The following is a 27,996-nucleotide window of genomic DNA, read 5'->3' as shown; positions in this document are numbered from 1 at the left end:
CAACATGTCTCAGTGAGTGTGAATACAGAGTATGGTCTGTGCTGCCATATTTACTTTGGCCTCCAGTCTTGTTTTCATCAAAAGTCAAAACTCTTGATTTGCTTTTGGGATAACAACGATCTTGCTGTCAGTCAGGGTTTTTGCGTTTGCAAATATACTTTTCATGAGTGTGTGCTTCATATCATTGTGTCATTTATGTCGGGGTTTGTTTTAGTTAAAAGGTTCGTTGGAAAATGGAAAAACACCCAAAGGCAAGACTTCAGGAGCCTCGTAGAACATTATTTGAAGTGTTGAGGTTTATTGAGTAAATGTTTTACTTAGGAAGCACTTTCGGGCATCAACCCCTAAAAAATGTTTTTGTGAAGGATTCTGTTCACCTATGAGAAAGATTCTTAGAGAAAGACTCCACTAGGGTCGAAACGTCCGGCCATTTGTTTTTGTTCTGGGTTTTTTTATATATAAAAAAATATTTTTTTTTTTGGTTTAATGTTTTCTTTAAACTTCGTAAAAGCCTTAATATTTGGTTGTATGAGTGTCGTATTTGTGGCTTATACTCACACTTCGGTAAGAATACTGATTTGTGAAAAGATTAGTCAACTTTTGTTTGTATTTGTCTGTTTTTTTTCCTTCTTTGAAAAGTAGGTGATAACAGATTTGCCTTTTTTTTTAAATTTAATCCAGTGTGAAAATTGACACTGAACCGCGTCCAAATTTTTGCATGGGTAATTGCGATAAATGTTTTCCCACGACTTTTCCAAAGAAGTACCGTGAAAAAGGAAAAAACCGCAAACGTCAGCGGCTTTATTTATTATTAAAAACATTCTATATATATAGATATTTGTAAAGGTACAATGTACACTTGACTGATTACCTTTTGATGCTGGTTACGGTGAAATGTTACTCTCTTTGGAAGAAAAATGTTGTTCATCGGCAAACAACAAACATAAAATTCATGGGGGAAAACTAGACCCAGTGCCCGTTAAAGGGGCGGTATATGTTTGATTATCACCCCTAAAAAAAATGGCAATAAAAACCTTAGCTAGAAGCCTATGGCAGCTTTCGATAGTATAAAGCATTTTTTGAGAAATATACCCTTCGAAGTAATGGGGTCATGTGAAATGATAACACTTATATAGGATTTGAGGCATTGCATGGTGAGGTATCAATGTATATTTGATTTGCGGTAACACCATGTGTGTATCTACTTGCCAGGTAGAGTTTGTTCTTAGAGAACTGTCTTGCTTTATTCTACTGCCGCGGAGTAGATAATCGGAGGTCCGGAAGACTTCTCAGTTCTGAAAAGATAACACTTGTCATGCCCCAAATATTGAGTGGGTTTTCCCCCTTTGCAGTTTTCCAACGCCATCCGAAAACTGAAAATTTCTTCTCATTTCCTATCCATCCTGTTATTGGAACTAATTGTGCAATAAAATAAAATAAAAATAACTGACCTTAGTTGCATAAAAAAGACCTTGGCCATAAACAATACTGGCTCCTCACTAGTGTCAAACTATTTTATTTATTTCATTTCCAGTTTAAATCCATAAAGTAATTCCATCAATTTGTCACTTCATACATTGTGAATTGACAAGATGACATATGCCCCAAAATCAATTGCAGTCTCCACAAACTGAAAACCTGTCGTGAGAAGTGTGTTAGTATTTCGCATATAAAAACATCCAAAGGGATGAGTGATTTTTGGTTGATAGAACGACAGGCCTGATACTTCATGGAGGCAACGGAGGGGATTGCCCCCCGTTGCCCCTTGCCATTGCCTTGGTGCCCTTGAAATGCTCCAGTAAAAATTTACAATTTCCTCATGGGGTGCCCTTTGCCAAAGAGAAAATGCCTTGGTGCCCTTGCCCCTTCAAAAACGAAGCACACAGGCCTGGATCGACATAATTTGGATTCTTGTAATAAGCTTTTGACCTTATAATTTAGTCCGAGGCAGTAGACATTGGCCAGCAGAAAAAGAAACAAAAGAGGACGAACATTAACAGGAATGTTTATGAATTACAACTTGTAGATCAGATATAGGCAGTAGATAGGCCATGAAGAGCTTTGAAAGTGAGGAGATTCAAAGGCAGTGGACACTATTTGTAATTACTCAAAATAATTATTATTATAAAACCTTACTTTGTAACGAGTAATGGGGAGAGGTTGATAGTATAAAAAAATTGTGAGAAACGGCTCCAACTTAAGTAATGTAGTTTTTGAGAAAGAACTAATTTTCCACGAATTTAGAATTTGAGGTCTCGAAATCAAGCATCTGAAAGCACACAACTTTTTCTGATCAGGGTGTTTTTTTCTTTCATTATTATCTTGCAACTTCGACAACCGATTGAGCTTAAATTTTTCACAGGTTTGTTATTTTACGCATATGTTGAGATACATCCACTGTGAAGGGTAGTCTTTGACAATTACCAATAGTGTCCACTGTCTTTAACATTATTTGATGAACAATTTGATCGGGAGCCAGCGGAGTTCTTGCAAAAGGGCAGGGTATTGAAAACGAGGTGTAACTACATGTATATCTGTGTACATTTTTGTAAAATTTCTTTCGGGTGCGTACTTTGTTATTCTAGAATAGCTATAAAGTATTATTTTTCTGACTCAAAGGTGTTTGAGTCCCCATTACATACCAACACATACCCCTAGATATTAAAATAAACACCATTAATCTCTGTCTCTGACACCCATGTGGTTGGCAGTCACTTTGGTATGTGCAATGTAAGCCAGTTTGCCAGCGTTATTTATGCATATTAGTCTCTGACATATTTACAGGCTTCTGTTATTGCCATGTTTTAAATAACAAAATTTCCAGAAAATAAAGGATGGAAGAGTGAGAAATGTGACTCTAAAATGTTTACAATGAATTGGGATTCTTAAAAATGTACATGAAGGAATTTTACAAGGAAATACTACATTTAGTTTACAGAGCAAAGACCAGGCCCAGGGGGTGGATTTCACAAAGAACCTGGTCTTAGCTCGAGTTAGGACAAGTTTCTTGGTAACTTGGTATTTTTCAAAGACCATGCAGTCTTCTCACTTGGTGTATCTCAACACAAGCATAGCATAACAAACCTGTGAAAATGTGAGCTCAATTGGTCAGTAATTGCGAGATAATAATGAAATTAAAAACACCCTTGTCACACAAAGTTATGCGCTTTCAGATGCTTGAATTTGAGACTTCAAATTCTAATTCTGAGGTCTCTCAATCAAATTTGTGATAAATTACTTCTTTCTCGAAAACTACATCAGTTCAGAGGGAGCTGTTTCTCACAATGTTTTATATACTTGTACTATCAACAGCTACTCGTTACCAAGTAAGGTTTTATGCTAATAATTATTTTGAGTAATTACCAATAGTGGTCACTGCCTCTAAGTTTTGAATAACTTCTAGCATTAGTCCTAAGTTAAGACTGTTGTCATCAAATCGACCCAAGCTCTATCAGATAAACGTGTACCCAGTTTTTTTTTTTTTTTCAAAACGGAGGCATTCTGGACCCAAATTTGTGGATGTTTGGCCGAAGCAAGCTGAATGGAAACAAATTAATTGGAAAGTGTTGTGCTTAGTGTGTTTACCTTTGGTTTTAAAAGTCTTACCGTGCAATTTGGTAGCATTCGTTGGTTTTCTCTAGATTATTATTGTAAGATTATTTTGAGTGTATCGAAATGCAGGAAAACCCTGCAGATGTAACTGTGAACCAGTTCTAATGTGATGAAGTTTTTCCTCTGAGTGACAGTCTACAAATAATTAACATTTGGAAGGACAGTCTAAGACACTTTGAATAAGGCCTTAGTCGTGTACTGCCTGTTTTCTCAATTTATTAAGGAATTGATGTCAATATTTAAACAGGAACCTCGTCGATTATTTCAATTGTTTGTGAACAATCAAATACTTACCACCTATTTAGAATCAAGTACTTCCTGATCAAACCTCAACCAAGACCTCTACTAAGTTTTTTTTTTTTTTTTTTTTTTTTTTTTATAAATCGGAGTGCTATTTGTGAGGTCAGCCTACACATGTAAGTCCAGGGTCTGGAGTAAATACGCGTGTCAATGATAGGTCAGATATTCAGGGCCGTCATGAGATAGCATGACTGAGGTGGAAAACAACACGGTTAGTAATCTGTTGAAACAAGAGCGTGGAGGAGATGAACAGTTACTCATTGAGCAGAGTTCTTTCTGTTAAGTAGTCAGACCTGATTCTTTATTGAGGCAATGAAGGTGATTGCCTCGTGCTCCCTGGTCATTGCCTTGGTGCCCTTGAAATGCTACAGCAGAAATTTCCTCATAGAGTCATAGGGTTCCCTTTCCTGGCTCTATGCCTTTACCAAGTAGAAATTGCCTTGGTGCCCTTTCCCTTTCTAGTACGAAGCATACAGTCTTTATCGATTTATGCGATTTGGTTTTGGCCTCAAATGGAAGGTTTAAAGTAAGACTCTAAGACTCTAACAACTTGTAGTTATTACTTAGATAGAGCAACACATATATCTTATAGTTTCCTTGGGTCTGCCATCAGCACTCGCATTTTACATTTGAGTGGCTGGCTTGATTTAACCATATTTTGTCATCGCAGCCCATTTTGATTCTATTACCTGTCTCAAACCACGTACCAAGTCTAGGTATAATTAATATTTTACGTTATCAGTGGGTTATCTAGCTGTACACACACAGCATGGAACTCCTCTAAAGTCCAAACGGCAGCACTAAATCGGCTTATAATCTTCCCCTGCGACACCATTATGCATGCAGCACGTGCCTAACGCGGGAGGGTGAAGGGTGCCTTACGCCCAAACAAGGCTCCGATCAATACCAAGCAGGAACACAGGGCTTTGTCCTGACCCTCTTCACCTAATTTAACAGGGGGCCCCAAAGACTACCTCTAAAGCACTCCCTGTATTGATTAGTTACCCTAGCCCCTGATCGATCCGGGATTCATGTTCTAAAGCCGCCAGAAACAAAGATGGCGTTGCTAATATGTGGTTTACTACATGTGTTTTATTGATTGGGTTAGGGGGGTATGGTCAGGACAAACAGAGGCGGAATTTCTTATACAATCGTGCAATTTCTTGCACCTGCCTAACATGAGGAATTATTTTCGGTACCATTCAACCTGTTGTTGTAAAGATGGCCAGTCATGGATTTTTACCATTGATCGAAATGTTGGAGTTAACTTCAGTTCACCTGGGACGGGTTTTCATTTGAAGTTTAAAAGAAGTTTTGATATTTCATGTAGTAGTGTCCAGGCCTGTAATGCTTCATTTTTTAAAGGGCAAGGGCACCAAGGCATTTTCTCCTTGGTAAAGGGCACCCCATGAGGAAATTGTAAATCTACCTGAGCATTTTAAGGGCACCAAGGCAATGACCAGGGGGCATGGAGGCATTCGCCTGTGTTGCCTCTGTGAACTATCAGGCCTAAGTGTCAGCCAGATGGGTGCCTGTGTGTTGTATGGACACCATGTTTTAAATATACAACCCTGTTTCTGCCTTAAAACCTTGTTTCATGGTAAATGTTTAAATTGACAACAGGGGTTTGAAAAAGCAGGATAATTTATTTGCATAACTGAGGAGTCTCCCGAATATCAAAAGTCTACTTCGCTGTAGTAGAATATAAAGCAAGACAGTTTTCTAACTAAAGAACAAAATCTACCTTGCAAGTGAATATATGGTGCTACCACAAACCAAATTAGGGCTTTTATCATTGAGGAAATAAGTTTGCTTTTGAGTCGATAATCATTAACTTAAAAAAAGTCAGTCCCCCATCCAAACTTAATAATTTTGAACTCATCGGAAGCAGCCATTTTCCCACGCTTGCTACGATTCCCGGGGCTACATCAAGTCTGTTCAATTCCTTGCATGCTACCTTGTATTTTGAATGAAAACATTTAAAAGTATCGGGACTGCAGCTCTGTCAGGACTTTATATCCACAGCCAAACTTCAAAGAAATTCGGCCTGACAAAAGAACCAAGCATGGCGCTGACAAAGGATGGTTGCTGGTTTAGTTTGTGGAATACAAACACACCTGAGCTTGGGTGTGCATCGAGGCAGAACTCAGTACCAAAACGTGGTGCCTAGACTAGGCTGCTACCTGTACCTTAGGCCAAATAGAAACAAATACTAGTTTATCGTTCCCCTCCATCATCCTTTTTTTTTAAGGCAACTTTTTTTTACTACATATTTTTCTTCAAAAAGACAAATTTTCTGTGTATTTCTCATTAAACTTACAATCTACTCAACTACATAAAGTAAGTTGGGACTTTGAACTGAAGAATCGGTGGCGCGTTTGAGTTAAATGCTTATCAGCCACCTTTGAAAGAAATAAAAAATAAAAAGGTCCCCATCCTCCTCTTTTTGCAAAAAAAACCCAGACGATCAACTGTTTTATTTTTTAACTTGGCCATAATGGTGGCTCTAGTGTTGTAGCTTGTTTGGAATGCAGACATGTTGAATTGGTAACGGGTACTATTCTATTCTTGCTGCAACAGGTGTGCACGTTGCGTGCCTAAGGTAGCGTACCTGCTCAGCGGTTCCAATTTTAAATCCTTTTCGCCATTCAATGGCGGCACAGTAGAAGTACACACATGTACAGTGCGATCATGTGCAAAATTATATCCAGTGAACAATTTCCCTTGTATAGCAGTGCCAAATGCTGTACACAAAATATATCGATTGCTACTCAAAAATCATCATTTGCTAACTCGATATTGGCATTGAGTGTACACAAAACTTGTTCAGTCTTAGTATTTTGTGTAAATTTGGTTTGGGGTAACACCATGTGTGTATCTACCTGCCAGGTAGAGTTTGTTCTTAGAGAACTGTCTTGCTTTATTCTACTGCCGCGGAGTAGATAATCGGAGGTTCGAGAGACTTCTCAGTTCTGCAAAGAACTGTCCTGCTTTTTAACTATTACCAGGGGAGATGGTATAGAAAGTAGACTGGACTACTACTTTAGCTTATAGGATCGTAATTAACTGTACTGCCGTGGAGTCAGTTCTGAATTGATCTCAACGTTTCGACTAGCTTGCTCTAGTCATCGTCAGGAGACTTCGTATTTTGTAATCAAAATGATTCCATCCAGCACTTCAGCGATTGATTAAATCGTTTTCTGATACCCAATGTGAAATTCAGTCATCGTATAAAAACAGAATTTTTGTCTGGTCAAATCAGAACATTCAACAGACAATGAAATCAGGAATGATATAAAATTTCGATGGAAAGTTGTTGTTTTAAAAGCTCTGCCATGCCTATCATGTACTTTCATGAACATTTCATTAACTTGGGACAGCTTCTTTTGAGCAACTTTCAGAAACTGTTGAACATATGTTTCTCCTCACAAGTTCAGCCTCAAAATAACCATGGAGGAAGAAAATGGACTACGCACTCACAGCATTTGCCGTGGTGCCCTGTGCTTTTGCTGTGGTGTCCTTTGCAAAATTCCAATACAAAAACAAGTGCCCCTTACCGGAAGGAAATTGCTGTGGACCTTGAAAAACGAACTTCAAGGGCTGAATTTTTTTTTTTTTTAGTCCGCACAGCAGAGAGCTTCAATCTGCAGACAGAGTTATTTCTGGGGCTATTTTGTGTCGCCACCTGTTGCCAAAATAAGTTTTCCGGTAACTTTTGATCAGCAACAACTTTTGGAAACCCTATCCATGCATTTGAAGGCATTGCACTTTACCTAAAATTACCTTCGAATTTAAAACTGGGTTACATTAGGCCAAATACAAAAAAACATGCTTAGCGTACTCCCTTTTTGAAAAAAGAAAGGGGGGCTTTTTTTTTTTCTTATAAAATGATCGCCTGGCACATTTTTTCAGACAATTGACTTGGTTGGGGTTTTTTATTGCTGAGATCTTAAAAATATATCCTCTTATGTCATTTAAAAAAAATGTTTTTATTTTAAGAGGCAGCCTCTAAAAAAGAAGCGGGCGGGGATGTTAAACATGTTTTTATTTTGATTTGGTCTTAAAGAGACTGATACAGAGTAAAATCAGTACGTCAGGTTTGAGACAGTTTTGCTAGTACTAAATAAAAATACACAAATGGATCGCAAGAATATAAGTTTTAATATTATGTTATTTTTTTTTTTTTATTTCCTTGTATTTGTTTCACTTTTTAATCAAAAGTACACTCTTCATTTTTCATAAAATTTAATTCGCAATAAAGTATTGTTGATGTGAAACTAAAACAATTAGTCTCTCTTATGTGAAAGAGAATTCCAGAGTTTCACATCTCTGGATGGTGATGACAGATAACTGGGAAGAGGATTTTAATAGGAGTTATTGTATAATATTTTCATGCACTTCACACGCGAGACGACTGTGCGACGCTCACCATTTTGGTTGTTACTAGATTTACGGGTAAACGCCGCGTCGCCTAAAATGCGCACTTCATTGAATAACGCACAGTTACATTGCCCACCAGTATGGTGGTTCCAAGATTATTCTGAAGATGACGACAGGTGAATTGGGTCAAAACTGTGTATTAGTCTGGACTTTCAACCCTTTAAAGACACTGGAAGCCTTTTGTAATTGTCAAAGACTATTCTTCTCACTTGGTGTATCTTAACAAACCTGTGAAAAGTTGAACTCAATTGGTTATCGAGGTTGCGAGAGAATAATGAAAGAAAAACACAATTGTTTGTGCTCTAAGGTTTCAGGCCCGAAGTCTTTTTTTAAATCAAATTTTTTTGTGAGAAATTAGGTCTTTCTCAAAAACTACATTACTTCAGAGGGAGTCTTTTCTCACAATGTTTTATACTATCAACAGCTATCCAAATTGTTGCTTATTTCCAAGTAAGTTTTTATGTTGATATACCGGTACATACATTTTCTTTGAGTAATTACCAAAAGTGTCCAAAAAGATATACGTGTACAATGGCTCACCACTCTTAAATTGAATGCCAGTAAAAACGTATATGTTTTTTTAAACATGGAAAGGACGTGAACTTGTAGAGTCGATGGCGATGGTATTGACCTAGATTCCTCGCATAAGTCAGTTTCATGGAATTACTTGAAGAGCCTACATGTACACGTACTTCAGAAATCTCATTACTATTTGAAGACTATTTGGGTTAAAGGGAAGGTACACAGATATGCTTGGCACTCACTGACCCCCATTAAAATCAAAGTAAACAAAAACTTACTTGGGTGGAGTACAGCAGCTTTCAATATTGTACAGTATTTTGATTTGAAATATTTTATTTAAAAAAAATACTTCGGACCTGATGCCTTTTATCGGTTACCTGTCGCACACCCATTTGTGCAACAATTGTTTTTTTTCTTCTTTCATTATTCTCTTGCAACTTCGACGACCAATTGAGGTTTGTTATTTTATGCATATATGCTGGAATACACTAAGTGAGAATACTGGTCATTGACAATTACCAAAGGTGTCCAGTGCCTTCAAGCATGGAGCAATAAACTAGAAGCAGCTCTATGAAATTGGGGCCAGGTCATTTCCCAGTAAAAAAAATATAACATCCAGGATGTTAAGCTTATGTAAATCAAGCATCAACACTCTTAAAGGGCCACCACAGTTGAGTAGAGATTTTGTCCGTCTTTAGGAGTTATATTTCAAAAGGGGACCAGTGGGTTCCTTAATTTGACCCTAGGGGTGCAGCCTGTTCTTTGATAACAAGCTGGATCAAGTGAAACTCTAGACTGTCATATCCATAGGGTCAGTGGTGGGTTGGTGGGCGGGTGGTTGGTGTGTGGGTCCAACCATGATTTTAGGCTAAGCATGGAGGTAGTAAGTTAGGTAGGGAGGGTTCATTCTACTAATAGTAAGTTGTACTGATGGTACCACCATGGCCTCCCTAGTTTCAGGATATTGTTAAGCAGGGAGGGTTCATTCTATACTTTGGTCTGGAATCTGGTGTTAGGAGTGATATAGATACATCCCACCCCCCCCCCCCCCTCCACACCCTCCGGGTCACTGTATGAACCATAGAGCAAGGAAACCATGGACCAGTCGGTTCCTTGTTTCAGGCTAAGTTAAGTTGGGAGGGTTGGTTCATTCTATACTTTGGTCTGGAATCTGGTGCTACGAGTGATATAGATACATCCCACCCCCCTCCACACCCTCCGGGTCACTGTATGAACCATAGAGCAAGGAAACCATGGACCAGTCGGTTCCTTGTTGCAGGCTAAGTTAAGTTGGGAGGGTTCATTCTGGTCATGTGTATACATGAGTTTGATTAGATATCCCCAACCCCTCGGGTCAACACTTTGACCATGGAGCCCTCTGCTATTAATACCCTCTTCTGACCCAAAAGTAACCCTCTATTGTTTTTGCTGTACCTATTACATGGCTCTGCTACATTGTATAAAGCGAAGAAATGGCATTTGCGGAAGTAGGGAATTCCGCGCCAAAAATAATTTGTCAAGCATATTTCGTCGGATTATAAGGGTATTAATACCAAATAACAAGTTGTTTTTAATTGCTTTGAGTAAGTAATGTAGGTGTATGTCTTAGTGTGTAAAACAATTTGGAGGAAAACTCCAAAATAATCCAGAACAGAAAAAGTGTTCTCACTACTTCAGATGAGAGAATCATGCTAGGGGACGAATTTGAATGACAATTTTACTTGTTTTTGTTTCCATTTTGTTGGGGGGTTTTCGGAGGAAGGGGGAGGGTGAGTGCAGTTGAAAAGAAAATTACGATTTGCCGATACTTTATGCCAGGCAGAAATTCCCATCATTAAAATAACATAGCCTGGGGCCGTTCCTTTATTATTACCATCACTAATGAAGCAGGATGAAGCCCCTTATCACCAGAGTAGATCTTTGATAATGGGTGGGAACAGGCTAACACATCCTGGGGGCCAAAGCCAGGCTTTCTCTGCCTCTCCTTAAGTAGTGAGAACACTCTGTTTTGGATTATTTTGAAGTTTTCCCCAAAATTGTTTTAAAAACTAATTACTGAAAAGTAAGGTGTTTAAGTTTCATGCATTACAGGGGATTTTTCTGTCCAGTTAGCCCAAAACAGGCCTTAATTTTGGAGTGTCACCCAAAATTGTTTTAGAAACTAATTATTGAGAGATACCCGTAAAAAGTGAGGGATTAAGTTTCATGCATTTTAAGGTATTTTTCTGTAAAGACAAAAATAGGCCTTGCACTTAGCTCTGGAAAGGGCACAGTAATTTCCCTCTGGTAAGGGCACCTCTTTCGGGAGAAAAGGGTAAAATTGTATTGGAACTTTGCAAAGGGCACCACAGAAAAAAATACAGGGCACCACGGCAAGTGTTGTGGGTTTATTCCGAGGCCTCCTTTGGAATCAAATAAAAAGCTACAGAACGATTTTAGACTGCAGTCTGCTCCGCACTGGGATCTGTAATAATCGTCGTCTGGCACTGAAGTCTCCATTCCACTGATTTTTATTTGTACACACTTTTTCTTTCCATTGTCCATCACGTACATGCATCAGTTCCTCTGGGATAAAGTTGAAAGAGAAGAAGAAGAAAAAACGGGGACTTGCACAAACAGTATTCCTTCTACCTTTTTAAACCCATTGTAGTTGCTTGCCTGTATTTGTTCGCTGTGCCCAATTTTTATTATGCAATTGCATTACTTCCAATGTGTTCCTTTCTCTATGGTTCATGCATGCCTACCCTTTTTCAGGAACTATATTTTTTTTATCAAGTGTGGTGGTCTCTCCCCCCCAAAAAAAGTTCACCCATAGGGTTTGCACAGGCCACCATAGGGGAGTAAACAAGCTCATTAAGTATGCGCACCTGTCCTTCCAGCTCGCGACCCCTTTGCACCCATTGGTCCATGGACCTCATGAATAATTCAGGAGGGAGGGTGGCTATATGTAAGCATGGGGCAGTTTATTATTGGTGTTGGTTTGTTTGCAGAAAAACCTGTGACTGTACAGTACATGTACTGTAGAACTATAACCCCATAGATAGAAATCTCCTTGCTATATTCCTAGTGCAAGCTCTGTGCCATTGAGTTCATGCTAAAAATATAATTTACAATGTTAAGTAGGCCTACTTGTTTGCACTTTTTGCAGAGTATCTTTATTTGAGATGTTTCACTGGATTTCAAAAAGCAGAACTTAAAGACCGTGGACACTTCTGGTAATTGTCAAAGACTAGCCTTGACAGTCGGTGTATCTTAACATATGCATAAAATAACAAACCTGTGAAAATTTGAGCTCAATCGGTCATCGAACTTGCGAGATATTAATGAAAGAAGAAAACACCCTTGTCACACGAAGTTGTGTGCGTTTAGATGGTTGATTTTCAAGACCTCAAGTTCTAAATCTGAGGTCTCAAAATCAAATTCGTGGAAAATTACTTCTTTGTCGAAAACTATGGCACTTCAGAGGGAGCCGTTTCTCACAATGTTTTAAACCGTCAACTTCTCCCCATTACTCGTCACCAAGAAAGGTTTTATGCTAATAATTATTTGGAGTAATTACCAATAGTGTCAACTGCCTTTAAAAGATACTTACATTGCTGCGTGTCCTCTCTGGTGTTTTTAAACACAATTATAAGAAATACCTGTTTTTTGTTCATAACTGTAACTTGTAAAATCCAAAACCTTTTGGTTAAGTTTGGTTTTAAGTACAACTTACGTAACACAGTGTAATGTGTATATTTCTTTTAGGTTTATCATTTTGAAACTGGAACTTCTGAAACTTTTATTTCCTTTTTTTCAAATTACATTTAGGGTTCAGCTAATTTTATTTCCCCATTTCATAAAATATTTGGCTTGTGTAGCAACTTTAAAGCGAGCGTCAAGCACTGATAAAAAAAAAACTAATTCTAATTCTATTTTCATTTCATCAAAAAAAAACCTGCAAGAAATCTTAGTCCCTCCTGTCCAACTGCTGTTGGGTGCTAGGTGCTATGTAAGGTCGTTAATTGCAAATTCTATCTCATATTTAATCCAAAGGTCGTTTAGTGAAAAGTTCAATTAGTTTGAAAATAAAAAATCTTAGTCCACAAGTAAATGTTTTTCTTAGAAACTGAATGTTTCTTTTTCTGACAATTACTTTGCAGACCACTCTCGACCAATCTCGACCATTAAACTCTATTTACCAGAAGCTCCAAAATATGCAAAAGCAATTTTTAGAAATCCATACAAACTCCACTATCAACCTTTGTAGTCCTGAGCAGACTACATGTAGTTTCTGCATAGAAACTTGTCAATTTGTGTAACAAAAAAACTGCTTTCTAAAACAGAACTATCGTTGTGAATGGTGCCAGATTGTTAAATAATGACCCCCTTTATGTTCTCCCCCCACTTTGACTGTGCATAGAAACTCGTAAGTTTGTTTTAAAAAAAACCACTTTCTAAAACATGGAATTATCTTTGTGAATGACGCCAGATTGTGTCATAATGACACCCAGGATGTTCTTCCCTACTCTAGCTGTGCTCCTCCACTCTAGCTGTAACACCCAGTATGTTTGCGCCTCTCTAACTGTGCATAGAAACTCATCCATTTGTGTTAAAAAACTACTTTCTAAAACATGGAATTATCTTTGTGAATGACGCCAGATTGTGTAATAATGACACTCAGTATGTTCCCCTTCTCTGGCTGTGCGTGGGAAGACCTCAACCCTCATCCTCCCATGTTTAAGATCCTTAGTGAAAGAATATCCGTATTATCGCAAAGCGACGATACATCATTGTGTGTTCTCTGCCCTTGCTACTATCCTGAAAGCTCCGTTCAATAGGCAGCTTAAATTTCCCATCTGTGCTCGTCGGGCGGGAGATCATTTTGGATTTGTCAACAAAAACAGGATTTGGAATGTGCTTTGTTGCGATACACTCATAAGGATCAGTTGCCTGCCTGGGTTTTTATTCTGTGCTGAATCTCGTTAAAAATCCCCCGGATTGTTGGATTATTATTCACGGAGTTTTAAGAAACACTGACGATGAATCATATAATGTGTAGATTTATAAAAAAATAGTTAGCCTTGAGGTTTTGTTAAAACTTTTGTTAAACGCTTGATAGTTTGTTTCTCCTGTTTATTCTATCTATGTCTTCTAATGGAAACTTAAGACTAAAGTAGGGCCCTAAATGACGTGTATTTGTTTATTTGTTTATTTGTTTTGTTATTATAATCAGGCCTGTATGCTTCGTTTTTGAAAGGGCAGGGGCACCAAGGCATTTTCTTCTTGGTAAAGGGCACCCTATGAGGAAATTGTAAATTTCTACTACAGCATTTCATGGGCACCAAGGCAATGAAAAGGGACAATGGAGGCAATCATCTCTGTTGCCTCCATGAAGTATCAGGCCTGTATAATTATTTCTCAGGGGTCGAAATTAAGTGTATTTCCATGGTAGTCAGCAGGGCTAGTGACCAATAATTTTTAGTAGCCCTGATTAGATTTTGGTAGCCTGAAAGACACATTATGTCTCGCGTCACGGCTCAAACTTTACAATACACCAATAACATAGTTCTTTATTGTTTGTGATGATGATTTTTGCATTATTTTTCCACTAGCCCGTCGGGCTATCAAACTGGAAAAATGAGTAGCCCGGCTGTAAATCTGGTAGTCCCGGGCTAGCGGGCTAGTAGCAATTTCGACCCCTGTTTCTTACGGGGTTAAGGTTGGGTTTACATACATATAGGTTGCTGGCTGAATAACAATGTATTTGCCATGCGTTAATTTCTGGCTTCAAAGAAACGCCCATCTAATCACAAAACTAAAGTTTAAAATGAAGGGATTTGTAAATTACAGTTGTCTATAGTCTCTTTCCTTCTTTTTAAAATTTCCTCTCTTTAATTGCAGCGCACACAGCATTTGTTGTGCAACATGATGAACTCCCCCTTTTCCCGCATTATCATAGCTACATTGTTTTAAGTTTCTTTACAAAAAAAACATCGTGTAGCAATATTTTCTGCTTTTTTAAGTATCCCTATGAAATTAGGCCCAGGATACCAAAGAATTTGTAATTGAAATAGAAATGAGGGAATAAAGAAACACTGGCGATGATTTCATTGCTTTTTCCTTCTCTTCATAGAACCCAGGAGAGTATTGTGTATACAGTGCTTAATATTCATTGTTTTAAAGGTTAAAACAAATTATATTCTTTGTCCACAATGCAAAATAAAAACAAAATTCCACGTTTTGTTTCTCTCATTCCAGATGCCCCAGTAGTCATGTCGGAGACCGCTGCCAATATACTGACCCCTGCAATGCGCACCCCTGTATGAACGGGGGCACATGCGTCGTGGAATTCCAGGGTAGCGGCGCCCCAATCTTCAGATGCGAATGTTCCATCCAATGGAGGAACTCTGTGTGTGAGCTTCAGGTCGACAATGTGTGCCAGAACGAGAACCTTTGTCTGAACCAGGGGCGATGTAATCTACTGCCGGACTCGCTGACTGAGTACACATGCGCATGTAAAGCTGGCTTTACAGGTAAGTTGGACGACCTCTACCTCTAGGGGATTGGATCTACGTAAGGTATCTTTCCGACCCCTACAGCCAGTTTCACGAAACGCTACGATTAATCCTATCTCGAGTTAAGATGAGTAACTTGTCCTAACTTAGGATGGGTTCAATGCATCCTAACGTCTATGGATACGGAACTTAACTCGTCCTAAGTCCTAAGATTATTCTTTAGTTAGGTAGGGTGTGGTGAAATCCACAGCTGATAGCCTTAATTGAACTGTTCTTCAATCCAATTACAGGGTTCTCGCTATGCAAATTTCTCTAAAAATTCTTTAAAATATTTTTATATCATTTATCCACAGGTGACAATTGTAATATGATTGATTACTGTGTGGGTAACTCGTGTCAGAACGGAGCAACGTGTAACACGCACGCCACTGGCTACACATGCACCTGTACAGAGTTCTACCGCGGTCCGAACTGCACCACCGATATCAACGAGTGCACCGAGAACCCACTGCAGTGTAACAACGGCGGAACATGCATGAATCAGATCGGGACCTTCGTATGTCGATGCCCGGTAGACTACACCGGTAGGAGATGCGAATCTATCTTCGTACCGTGCCAGCCGAGCCCGTGCTTACATGAAGGGGTGTGCATCCGTCTGTCTGGACAGTATAACTACGAATGCTCATGTCTGGCAGGTAAGAGTTTCCTCCAATCTGTATAATTTTTTTTTTTAGAATAACACTAATTGAAAGTAATTACTTGTTAGAAAAGATGGATACATGATATACTGACATTGTTTCCTTTGGTTAGGTTATACGGGATACCACTGTGAGATCGATATTGATAATTGCGTCGACCACGGTTGCTTTCACGGCGGCTGTGTTGATGGCGTGGACATGTACACTTGCGAGTGTGACTCCGGATACACAGGTATGTATGTTTCATTTCACTTATTCTGGGGGCCAATTTCATCAAAGCTGTTAAGCAGAAAAATACTGCTTGGCAATTTTTCTCAACTCACACATTCAGTATAGTAGCACCGGGGACACATTTAAAGACAGATTGAAATTTCATTTGTTTCAGACAGCTTTTCACTAGTCTTTTCTTTCTTTGCTTTCCCTTCATCTTACTGGTCCCTCTTCCTTCTTGGTTGTTTCACCTTTCAATATTGATGCAAATTTTTTTTGTACCCTTCTATATTGATGTAATTTTTTTCGAGCACCTTAGGTGGATACTGCACTATATAAAGGCTTGCTCGCTTACTTGCTTAAGTCAAGTAATGTCCTCGCATCAGGATAATTCCCCATGCCCTTTCTGTCCCCCAGTTGCCGACTTGAAATCTGCTGATTCCAGACCCGTATCCATTTTGAGAATGACATTGTACGTTAGTGCAGGTCTACCAGGTTACCTCTTCCAATGCTTAGAGGTCCACAGAACAATTTTGGACTATGGTTCGTCTTTGCTCCTGTAGAAGTGGCCAGCAAAACGCACCTTCTCTGTTCGATTTTTGTTGACAGCAATATGAATATTCAGTATTATTATTTTTTGTTTTGTTTTAATGATATAGGCCAGTACTGCGAAACAGACATAGATGAGTGTAGTGAGCAGCAGAACCTCTGTATTAACGGAGCTACATGCCGGAATGTGGACGGCGATTACGAATGTCTGTGCGTGTACGGGTGGGAAGGAAAGAATTGCCAACTCAACATCAACTCATGCCTGCAGAACCCGTGTCGTAACGGAGCGACATGCCAAGATCTCGACGACAAGTTCAGTTGTGTCTGCGCCACTGGATATACTGGTAGGAAACACTAGCAACAATTAGTGTACATCTGCAATAATTTGAGATCTGCAATAATTTGAGATTATTAGTTACTGGATTAATGGGGTGCCAGAATTCGACCAGCGTAAATGTGTGACGCGCTCATTTGACGTTACACGATCATTCTTACATCATGTAGTGTTTTTGCTTTTAGTTTACATGACCACTCACAGGCCTGGGATGGATTTCACAAAGGTAGTTCTAACTTAGGACTAGTCCTAGGCAATGCTAAGAGATAGGACCAGTCCTAAGTTAGGACCAGTAACTCATCCTAACTTAGGACTGGTCCTATCTTTTTGCATTGCCTAGGACTAGTCCTAAGTTAGGACAACCTTTGTGAAATCCACCGCGGTTAACATAACTCATTCCTTTCTATTCTTAATTTTGTTTTATTTTATGCAAGTCGCCAGACACACAAGCCCTGGAGGCCACTTCAAGGTGTGGGCTACAACCTCTTTTTTTCTGAGGCCGTTGGTTGTCACCTACTCCTAGGGCTGAAACAGGGTTACCCCTTTACAGTCCATACGGATGTTGGCTTGGGTATCAATCAGTCCCAAGCCTGGCCGGTAGAGCAGAAAGCTTTACCTTCCACAATTTTACGTAGGAAGTGTCATGACCGGGATTCGAACCCACACTCTGCCGATCAAACAACAGAGCTCAAATCAAGTGCTCTTAACCCCTCGGCTATGACACCGCACAAATGTGCCAGAGTCAGAATATTCTCTCGTTAGTAGCTTCTATTTTCTTCAAAAGATTTCCTCTCATCCACATCTTACATTATTATGATTTTCTTTTGCAGGGATATATTGCCATCTTGAAGATGCCTGCGTTAGTAATCCCTGCTCCCAAACGTCAACATGTCACACAAACCCAAGCACCGGGGAAGCTGACTGTGAATGTCCGAGGGGTCTGGAAGGGAGTGACTGCTCCATCGACTTGGACGAGTGTATCTACAGTAAGTTGACCCTCTGATTCAATGCAATTATTATTTATTAGATCCCCAAAAAGTAAGTTCAAATACTCCCATAAGGTTAAAACATTTAAAAGATTCAAACAAATAGTTGTAGGCCTATTTATAGTTTCAAGAAAAACCACTAAAAAGCGATACATGTAAGTATCTTAAGCCTCACCTAGCTAATCCGCATCAACAGTACTTAATCAGCATCAGCGTTGCGTTGAAACCAACGGTTCTTTTCAGAACCACCCCAACTCATTTAGAGATTATTGTTATCATGGCTTTACAGCTAACCTTTACTATAGCGTATTTCCACCATGCAAAGTTTCAAATCCTACTGGAGCCTTACTTGTTTGATATCCTCTTTGGTTTTTCATTTTTTTGCTGTAGCCGTTTGTAACCCCTTGAAAAAGCTGCTTTACTAAATTATGTTAATATTGACAACAAAAGTAGTTTTTAATTTTTCTATTTTTATGCAAGTTGCCAGACACACAAGGCCTGAAGGCCACTTGAAGGTGTGGGCTACAATTGTTTTATTCCAGAGGCCATTGCCACCTACTCCTAGGGCTGAAACAGGGTTAACCCTTTTACAGTCCATACGGATGTAGGCTTGGGTATCATCAATCTATCTCCCCGATTTTACGTAGCAAGTGTCACGACCGTGACTTGAACCCACACTCTGCTGATCAAACAGCAAAGCTTGAATTTGGGATCTTAACCGCTCGGCCATGACACGCTGTAATCAGTGTTGGATTTATTTTCCTTTTTTTCCCTTTCTCGTCAGGTCCTTGTGAGCTGGGAGGAACTTGCGTCAACATTTTTGGCTCCTACCTTTGCAACTGCGTGCCCGGCTACAGTGGCACCCGCTGTGAAATCAACATCAACGAATGTTCATCACATCCGTGTGTCAACGGCGCCACATGTTTGGACCTGCGAGGGCTGTTCCAATGCATCTGTGTCAGAGGTTAGTTCAAATGTCATGTCTAAGGTCAACGGCTTACCCAGATCCTACAATAATAATAATAATAATAATAATAATAATAATAATACTAATACTAATACTAATAATAATAATACTAATACTAATACTAATACTAATAATAATAATAATAATAATAATAATAATAATAATAATAATAATAATAATAATAATAATAATAATAATAATAATAATAACAATAACAATAACAGTAACAGTAACAGTAACAGTAACAGTAACAGTAACAGTAACAGTAACAGTAACAGTAACAGTAACAGTAACAGTAACAGTAACAGTAACAGTAACAGTAACAGTAATCCCTAACAGTAACAGTAACAGTAACAGTAACAGTAACAGTAACAGTAACAGTAACAGTAACAGTAACAGTAACAGTAACAGTAACAGTAACAGTAACAGTAACAGTAACAGTAACAGTAACAGTAACAGTAACAGTAACAGTAACAGTAACAGTAACAGTAACAGTAACAGTAACAGTAACAGTAACAGTAACAGTAACAGTAACAGTAACAGTAACAGTAACAGTAACAGTAACAGTAACAGTAACAGTAACAGTAACAGTAACAGTAACAGTAACAGTAACAGTAACAGTAACAGTAACAGTAACAGTAACAGTAACAGTAACAGTAACAGTAACAGTAACAGTAACAGTAACAGTAACAGTAACAGTAACAGTAACAGTAACAGTAACAGTAACAGTAACAGTAACAGTAACAGTAACAGTAACAGTAACAGTAACAGTAACAGTAACAGTAACAGTAACAGTAATAGTAATAGTAATAAAGACATTTATAAAAGGCAAAAACATATCCACCCAAGGGGTATAAGCTACAAAAAAAAATAAAGTAGTTTTCCCGGCTGTTTTTCTACCTTCCGCCCAAGTAGTCTCCAGAAAAATCCATATATATAGCAAGACAGTTCGTTAAATAACAAACTCTACCTGGCAAGTAGATACACACGTGTTGTTACCGCAAACTAAATATATATTGATACCTCACCATGCAATGCCTCAAATCCCATACAAGAGAATAACTGTTGCACAACTTTACGCAGGTTCCTGACCTTTAACCTCTCGACCTTTGACCCCTCAGGTTATACGGGCCTATACTGTGAGGAGGACATCGACGAGTGTGCCAACAGTGACTGCCTTAACGATGGGATCTGCATCAATCGGATCGGTATGTACGAGTGTCAGTGTCTAGAAGGGTTCCAGGGTGACCGCTGCGAGACCAACATAGACGAGTGCCGGTCGGATCCGTGTGTCAACGGAGCCACTTGCCACGACGGCAGGAATGAATATTCTTGCAGCTGTCTGCCAGGTAAGTGTGTTAATGAATATTCGTGTATTGCTTTCTGAGTTTATTAATGAATATTCATGTAGCTGTCTGGGAGGTTAGTGTAGTGTATTCATGAATATTCATGCAGCTGTCTGCTGGGTAAGTGTGTTTATGAATATTCATGTATAGCTTTCTGAGTTTTTCAATGAATATTCATGTAGCTGTCTGGTAGGTTAGTGTAGTGTATGAATATTAATGTAGCTGTCTGCTGGGTTGGTGTGTTTATGAATATTCATGTAGCTGTTGTCTGTTTGGTTGCAACTATTTGAGGTGCGAGTAGTAAATGTCACTAGTCGCCCAGGCCTATCCAATACCGATAGAGTATTATTTCTTACTAGTTTGTTTTTAATAATTGCAATGTATAACTCTTGCGTTCAGGTTACACTGGCGATCACTGCGAGAATGATGTCGATGACTGCGACGCTGACACGTGCCTACACGGACGCTGCGTCGATGGCCTCAACAGTTTCATCTGTCAGTGCAACGATGGATACGAAGGAAGACGTTGTCAGAACCTCATTGATGAGTGTCTAGGTCAGCCGTGTCAGAACGGGGGTAGATGTATCGGCATGGTCGGCACACACCAATGTTTTTGCGTTGCAGGCACAGAAGGTAAGATGTTATTTTTTGTTTTTCGACGTGGACAACTATTTCTAGAATGCTTTCATTTTTTTGTGTATTTTCGCCAGAGTAAAGCCAGGTTCATACTTCCTGCAAATCGAATGCGATACGAATTTTGACATCACAAATTCGGAATAGCTGAGCTGTGCTCAATTTCTGCGAAACATTCACCGCGAAAAAACAACCTTTGTAACGTCATAATACACTTCGCATTCACACTGGCTTTAGCAAGTACTCTACATGATTTCACTTAATGATGACAGGTGAAACCCGTGCCTACAATCTTATGGACTGCAAAGGGGATAGCCCTGTTTCAGCCCCAGTCTCTGAGCAGTTAGTAACGTGCCCCTGGTGGCAGTTGATTTGGGTCAAAAGCCCAAATTGGTTTAGTGTAGCCCTCACCTTAAAGTGGCCATCCAGCGTTGTGATGTAAATAGATCCCTCATATATATATATATATATATATATTTTTTTTTTTTAACAGGGAACTTGGAGAAACTAAACCCTCATAAACACACAAGAAAAAGGACAGAACTTCATTCAAACATCACTGGCTGTATTAGGAATTTATGAAAATCGTACTTTAGAAAGTGATACAAAAATTAATGTATTGTAATTTTCTGTTGATATATTTCTTTCCTTAGGAGCCAACTGTGAAGTGAATGTGTACGAGTGCTCATCGAATCCGTGTCAGAACGGCGCCAGATGCATTGATTACATCAACGGCTATGAATGTAGCTGTATACCCGGCTATGAAGGGGTACACTGCGAAGTAAACATCAATGAATGTGAATCAACTCCGTGCGCGAACGGCGGAACATGCCTCGACGACGTCAATGGTTTCATCTGTTCGTGCCTTTCTGGATATCACGATCCGTACTGCTTATCGGGTATCAACGAATGCGAGAGCAACCCGTGTGAAAACGGCGGTACGTGCCAAGATGGCGTCAACGAATACGAGTGCGAATGTCCGAGAGGGTACGGTGGCACTCGCTGCAACACCGACATCGACGAGTGTAGTTCCAATCCGTGTCAGCACAGTGGACGATGTACCAGCGGTTTGGACTCCTTCACGTGCGAATGTCAAGTGGGTTACACCGGTCCCAATTGCGAGATCAACATCGACGATTGCGTCGAGAATGCGTGTCATAATAACGGGACTTGTATCGACGACGTGAACTCGTACGAGTGTGTTTGTATCCCGCCGTATACCGGTGAGATATGCGACGACATACTTCAGCCGTGTGAGAACCATCTCTGCGAGAATGGAGCTACGTGTGTTGTGTATCCGAACTATGGCGGTTACCGGTGCAAGTGTGCAAGTGGCTATACTGGTAAGTTTTCTGCTAACAAAATTAAAATTATTTACTGATAAATCAAAAGTATTGCCAACTCTTTTGCTAGAACTGAGTAAGTTCAACTATGCAACTATGTGAAGAATCAAATTTCTCTGGGGTAACTTGAACAGTTTGCTCTGGGCCCAATTTCAGAGAGATGCTTATCAGCAGAATACATTGCTTAATATTTTCCCGCTAAGCGCAATTAAGCAGGATGCCAGTTACATTTTGTACATGTAAAATGGTACTTTAGCTGGTAACCTTTTTCTGGTAAGCTTTGCTTAGCAGGTTTTTGTGCTAAAGCAGCTTTATGAGATTTTGCCCTGCTGTTCAGTAGTTGACGTTATCAGATTTTGAGTTTATTTCATTGGTACTCTGAAACGATTAGGATGTTCTTCATCTGTGGAGTTGGTTTTTAATAGTTGTTGTGTGTTGTGGCCGAGCGGATAATAGCTCTGACTCAAGCTGATGTGTTTCTGTTCAGCAGAGTGTGGGTTCGAGTCCCCGTCGTGACACTTGTGTCCCTGAGCAAGACACTTAACCATTATCGCTGCTTCTTTGGTTTGGAAGCACCTTTAGGGCCACTGAGTAACGGATATGAGCGCTTTATAAAGAAACCACTATTATAAGTGATTATAGTTGCGAGTCGAATGAATAACTGATGTTTTTATGTTGCTTTGTAGGTGAATACTGCAATCGTGACATCAACGAATGTGAATATCCACCGTGTCATAACGGAGCTCAATGTAATAATACCTTTGGCTCTTATGAATGTATCTGTCGACCGGGCTATGGCGGGAAAGACTGCATCCTGAACATTGATGAATGCGCATCAGGTAAGAGGCTAGCATTCAAAAGCTATTTCAGTTTATTAAGTTTTACTTATTATTATAATATTGTTATTCCCTGGAAGGTTATTATGGGGTCTGTTCCAGTTTCGGAATAAAAAACAACACAATACAATACAATACAATTAAAGGCAGTGGACACTATTGGTCATTGTCAAAGACCAGTTTTCTCACTTGGTGTATCTCAACATATGCATAAAATAACAAACCTGTGAAAATTTGAGCTTGTTTGTTCGTCGGAGTAGCGAGATAACTATGAAAGAAAAAACACCCTTGTCACACGAAGTTGTGTGCTTTCAGATGCTTGATTTCGAGACCTCAAATTCTAAACTTGAGGTCTCGAAATCAAATTCGTGGAAAATTACTTCCGTCTCAAAAACTACTCCACTTCAGAAGGAGCCTTTTCTCACAATGTTTTATACTATCAACCTCTCCCCATACTCGTTATCAAGAGAGGTTTTACAAGAGAGTAATTACCAATAGTGTCCACTGCCTTTAAGAACAACCTGTTGTTATAAAACTTGTGTACATCAAATGCAACTTTGCAGAAACACAATCATGGGTGATACACATTTTGTGTGTGCCCATTTTACGAACGACAGTTTGAAAACCACGATGTAGCTGTTGTCTCAATGTAAATTTATATGGCCTGTTTTGGCATGTTTCTCCAAATGCGGTTCTAGAGCAGATGTTTAGGCGCAGTTCGAATCCTATACTTTAGCAGCGGGTACTGCAACAATTTAATATCAGGAAGGAAGGTCCGAATAACTCTTTTGCAAGATCGCATCACATATGTCTATCTTATTCTTGTATTTCCTGTTGTTCATCTGGGTTTTTTTTTTCCCTTCTATTTTTCCTAAACCAGCACCTTGTCACAACGGAGCAGTCTGTTTTGACGAGAACAACGATTACACCTGCGATTGTGCAGCGGGGTTCGCCGGCAAGAATTGCGAGACCGAGATCAACGAGTGCGAATCGAACCCGTGCCAGAACGGAGCAACGTGTCACGACTACGTGGATAGTTTTACATGTGCCTGTGAGGTTGGATTCAGCGGAGTGTTCTGCCAGACTAACGATATGGACTGCACAGACAGGTAAATAATAAACAAGTTTTTATTGATGATCAAATTTGATAAAATCTCCCTGATTGTTGCACAAAATCTCCCTGATTGTAAGATGCAAATGTTCACAGCTCTGATTCTCATTACAAAACGCTAAGATAGTAAGTAAAAAAATCCCCAATAACCAGCCCTATGAAATTAGCACCAGGGGTCAAGACTTCTTGTATTTTTTGCTTCACAGTTCGTGTTTGTATGGAGGTACATGCATCGATGGAATCAACGAATACACCTGTCGCTGCCCTCCGGCCTATACCGGGCCTAACTGCCAGTACCAGGTGGATGAATGTAGTTCTAATCCATGCCTAAACGGCGCTACATGTGTGGATCATAATGGATACTATAAGTGCAACTGTGTACTGGGTTACGTAGGAGAGAACTGTGGGGTGAGTTAAAACCTCTCAATATTGTAATTTTTGTTTTTTACCAATACACCGATGTGTGTTAGCACCGTTAACTCAGGCATATTTTCTCGTGTGGGATTCAAACCCACTACCCTTGCAATTCTAGAGCAGTGTCTTACCAACTAGACTACCGAGATTGCGCGGTAGCTAGAGGCAGTTCGAATCCTATGTTCAAAACCAAAAATTAATATTCTTTATCCCCGATGCAAATTTAACATCTACTCTGAATATTTGTTTACTTGGTGATTCCTAATGATCTGTGGGTGATGATTTCGATCATCTGTACTGACTAAATCGGTGATGATGATTTTGTGCATTCTGAAGTGTAAGTGTTGTAGCCAAGGTGGGCAGTGCTGGGCGGGCCTGTCCAGAACTAACAAGTTTGCCCAGCACTCTAAGCAAAGTACACTGTGCTGCCCAGCACAGTTTTCCCCCAGATTGCACTTCAGCAATGATGGCCTCATATCTAAACACGAATAACTTTGTTGAACCGCTCCCCCTTGGTAGATTAAATTGAATTTATAGCCCATCAATAAAATTAGGATACTTTTATTGTTGTGCCCTTACCTTTTTTTGGGGGGGGGGGCTGTAATTGGGGAGTTTATAGCCCTGGGCTGCCATGGTGCTCCAAAGGTTTTTTCAAATGCATAGCTTTTTCAAAGACAATATCAACCTCTAAAAGAGAAGGGGGTTCGTCAAGGTTTTCCTGGTTTGATTGCCCATAGCACCTTGTAAACCATCACACGATGCTTAGAAAAGGAATAGGTCTATAACTTTAAAAACGTTGCTCCACAATACCTTCCAGGAAAGTACCGAATGTTGAAGGGCCTTGTGCGTCTGTGAGAGACGGGTATGAGCCCTAATTAAGACGCCATAATTAAAATGATTATTTCTGTTGTCATACAGGGATGGATCGATTGGTGTAGTGAAGACAACAATCCTTGTTTTAACGGCTCAACGTGCTCACAGAATGATAATTGGTATTCCTGTGAGTGTAGATCAGGGTGGACTGGGTCTCTGTGTGACGTCCATCAGGTCTCTTGCGAAGTGGCTGCCGCTGATAAAGGTAAAACTTTATGACTAACAAATAAAACTCTTGTCCTTGTTTATGCCTTTTATGCCGGTGAAAAAAGGCACGTACAAAAATGTGTCTGTTGCAGTGTTCCATAAATAAAGTTTGCCCGAAATTTTTTCAGTGACTAGCCAACAGGACCAGTGCCCAATTTCATGGCGCTTGCATAAGCAGGGAGTTCAGCGCTCATGTCAAGCGTATTTTACCGGTTAGGGGATTTTTCCTTGTGCTCGTACATACACCATGTTTTTCACTTACACAGCCAGCGCAGAAATTTGACATTTGCATAGTAAGCAGAGAGTGGTGATTGTAAACAGAGCCATGAAATTCGGCACAATGTTCGTTTCACTAGTCTGACAATTATTTCAAATTAAATAGGATTGCTTTTTAACCCTTTGTATTTCTATCTTCAGGTATACGTGTTGAGAACCTGTGTCTGCATAACGGAACGTGCCATCCTCAGGGAGCCAGCCATGTTTGTCAATGTATTCCGGGGTACCAGGGAAGCTACTGCGAGATTAATATATACGAGTGTGCGTCGGCTCCCTGCCTGAATGGTGGCACATGTCATGACGAGATAAACCAATACAGGTGAGTCGAGTTTAAGTAATAAACACCTTCATCAGTTTGATGCCAGGTTGGCAAAGTGGTTTCAATCCCCGCCTTTCAAATCTGTGGACCCTGTTTCGTTTACATTAGTTCATGGTCAGTTATTATCATCGTAACCTTTGACCCGATCAATACCATTAATTTTTAAGTACAATTCTTTCTTACAGGTGTTCGTGTGTACCTGGTTTCGCCGGACCCAACTGCGAGATAAACATTGACGAATGCCAGAGTTTTCCCTGCATGAATGGTGGGGTCTGCCACGACCTCATTAATATGTACAGCTGTTCGTGTCACGCTGGCAGTGAAGGTAAGCTAGCGTCCCTCGGTGTGGTCAACTGAGAAGTCTTTCGAATTCCAAAAATCTACTTTGCGGTAGTAGAATATAAGGCCAGATAAGGTCTCAAAAGAACATAATCTACCTGGCAAGTAGATACAAACATGGCGTTCCCGCAAACCAAATGTACCTAACATCCAATTACTGTTATTATTATTAACAGGTGTTAACTGTGAGGTTAACTTGAATGATTGCTTCGATGGGGCGTGCTTCCAGAACGGCACATGTAGAGACCTCGTGGGTACATTCATCTGTGACTGTCCGCCGGGCTTCGTTGGTCAGCGGTGCGAAGGAGACATTAATGAATGTCTAGAGGATCCGTGTAACCCGAATGGAACGTTGGATTGTATGCAGAAGAGTAACGACTACGAATGTGTGTGTAAACTGGGATACGAAGGTAAGTTTATAAATAATTGAGAAAGAATTGCAATTAAGAAAGACTAGATGTAAAGAAGAACTAGATTTTAGTTGCTGTGTGGCCAGCTGTCGATTTCACCAAACTCTTACTAACTTAGGGTTAATCTTAGGACTTAGGACGAGTGAAGTTCCGTATTCAAAGGCGTTAGGATGCATTGAACTCATCCTAAGTTAGGACGAGTTACTTTCCTAACTCGAGATAGGATTATTTCTAGCGTTTTGTGAAATCGGCTGCAGGGATCACACTCAAGTTTCAAATACAACTAGGGCTCAATTTCATTAAGCTGTGAAGCAAAAACAAAATGCTTAGTAAATATGTCTTTGCTTAGCAAAAAATTGAGTGGGGCACTTGTTACAACAAGGTAAACTTTATGGAGTTTTGGCTGGTAACCAGCTTCTGTTGAGCAAGACTTTTCCGTGCTCAGCAAAGTTTTATGCTTACAGGCTTTTTTGAAGTTGAACCCTAAGAAGCGGCAGCCAGGGGATGACCTTTAGGGGATACAAATTTTTTATCAAGATATATTTTTGCTGCTTGATATTAACTGTTTCTCCGACTGTTAATTTTGTTTGACAGGGCGTAACTGCGAGATTGAAGTACATCACTGTGAAGATAACCCTTGTCGGAACGGGGGCACTTGTACACCAACACGTGCTGGTGTAACATGCCAGTGCACAGAGGTATGTATTCTATTCAAAACAAACAAAAAGTTGTTTCTAAGTTGTTATAAGAACAGTTTAAAGCTTTGCATGGTGT

At 39.7% G+C, this 27,996-nt stretch overlaps 2 protein-coding genes across 2 annotated transcripts in view; one reads left to right on the top strand and one right to left on the bottom strand.

Annotated features, from left to right (window-relative positions):
• The window catches only part of LOC139948204 (sarcosine dehydrogenase, mitochondrial-like), a 170,807-nt gene that overhangs the window by 107,106 nt on the left and 35,705 nt on the right, over window positions 1-27,996 (bottom strand). The window lies entirely within an intron of this gene.
• Window positions 1-27,996, top strand: part of LOC139948203 (uncharacterized) — a 71,192-nt gene that overhangs the window by 31,164 nt on the left and 12,032 nt on the right. The window contains exons 3-19 of the mRNA XM_071946275.1: window positions 15,115-15,389; window positions 15,725-16,066; window positions 16,182-16,301; window positions 16,939-17,172; window positions 17,993-18,148; window positions 18,933-19,112; window positions 20,237-20,464; window positions 20,861-21,094; window positions 21,748-22,437; window positions 23,124-23,276; window positions 24,154-24,382; window positions 24,591-24,792; window positions 25,717-25,876; window positions 26,296-26,473; window positions 26,659-26,798; window positions 26,989-27,222; window positions 27,817-27,920. Coding sequence (XP_071802376.1) covers window positions 15,115-15,389; window positions 15,725-16,066; window positions 16,182-16,301; window positions 16,939-17,172; window positions 17,993-18,148; window positions 18,933-19,112; window positions 20,237-20,464; window positions 20,861-21,094; window positions 21,748-22,437; window positions 23,124-23,276; window positions 24,154-24,382; window positions 24,591-24,792; window positions 25,717-25,876; window positions 26,296-26,473; window positions 26,659-26,798; window positions 26,989-27,222; window positions 27,817-27,920 — 3,859 coding nt within the window. The remainder of the gene's footprint in view (window positions 1-15,114; window positions 15,390-15,724; window positions 16,067-16,181; window positions 16,302-16,938; window positions 17,173-17,992; window positions 18,149-18,932; window positions 19,113-20,236; window positions 20,465-20,860; window positions 21,095-21,747; window positions 22,438-23,123; window positions 23,277-24,153; window positions 24,383-24,590; window positions 24,793-25,716; window positions 25,877-26,295; window positions 26,474-26,658; window positions 26,799-26,988; window positions 27,223-27,816; window positions 27,921-27,996) is intronic.

This window comes from Asterias amurensis, chromosome 15 (genome assembly GCF_032118995.1).
Source record: "Asterias amurensis chromosome 15, ASM3211899v1".
NCBI classification, from domain to species: domain Eukaryota; kingdom Metazoa; phylum Echinodermata; class Asteroidea; order Forcipulatida; family Asteriidae; genus Asterias; species Asterias amurensis.
Note: the sequence above shows the minus strand (reverse complement) of the source record. Positions and strands in the feature narration are given on the sequence as shown.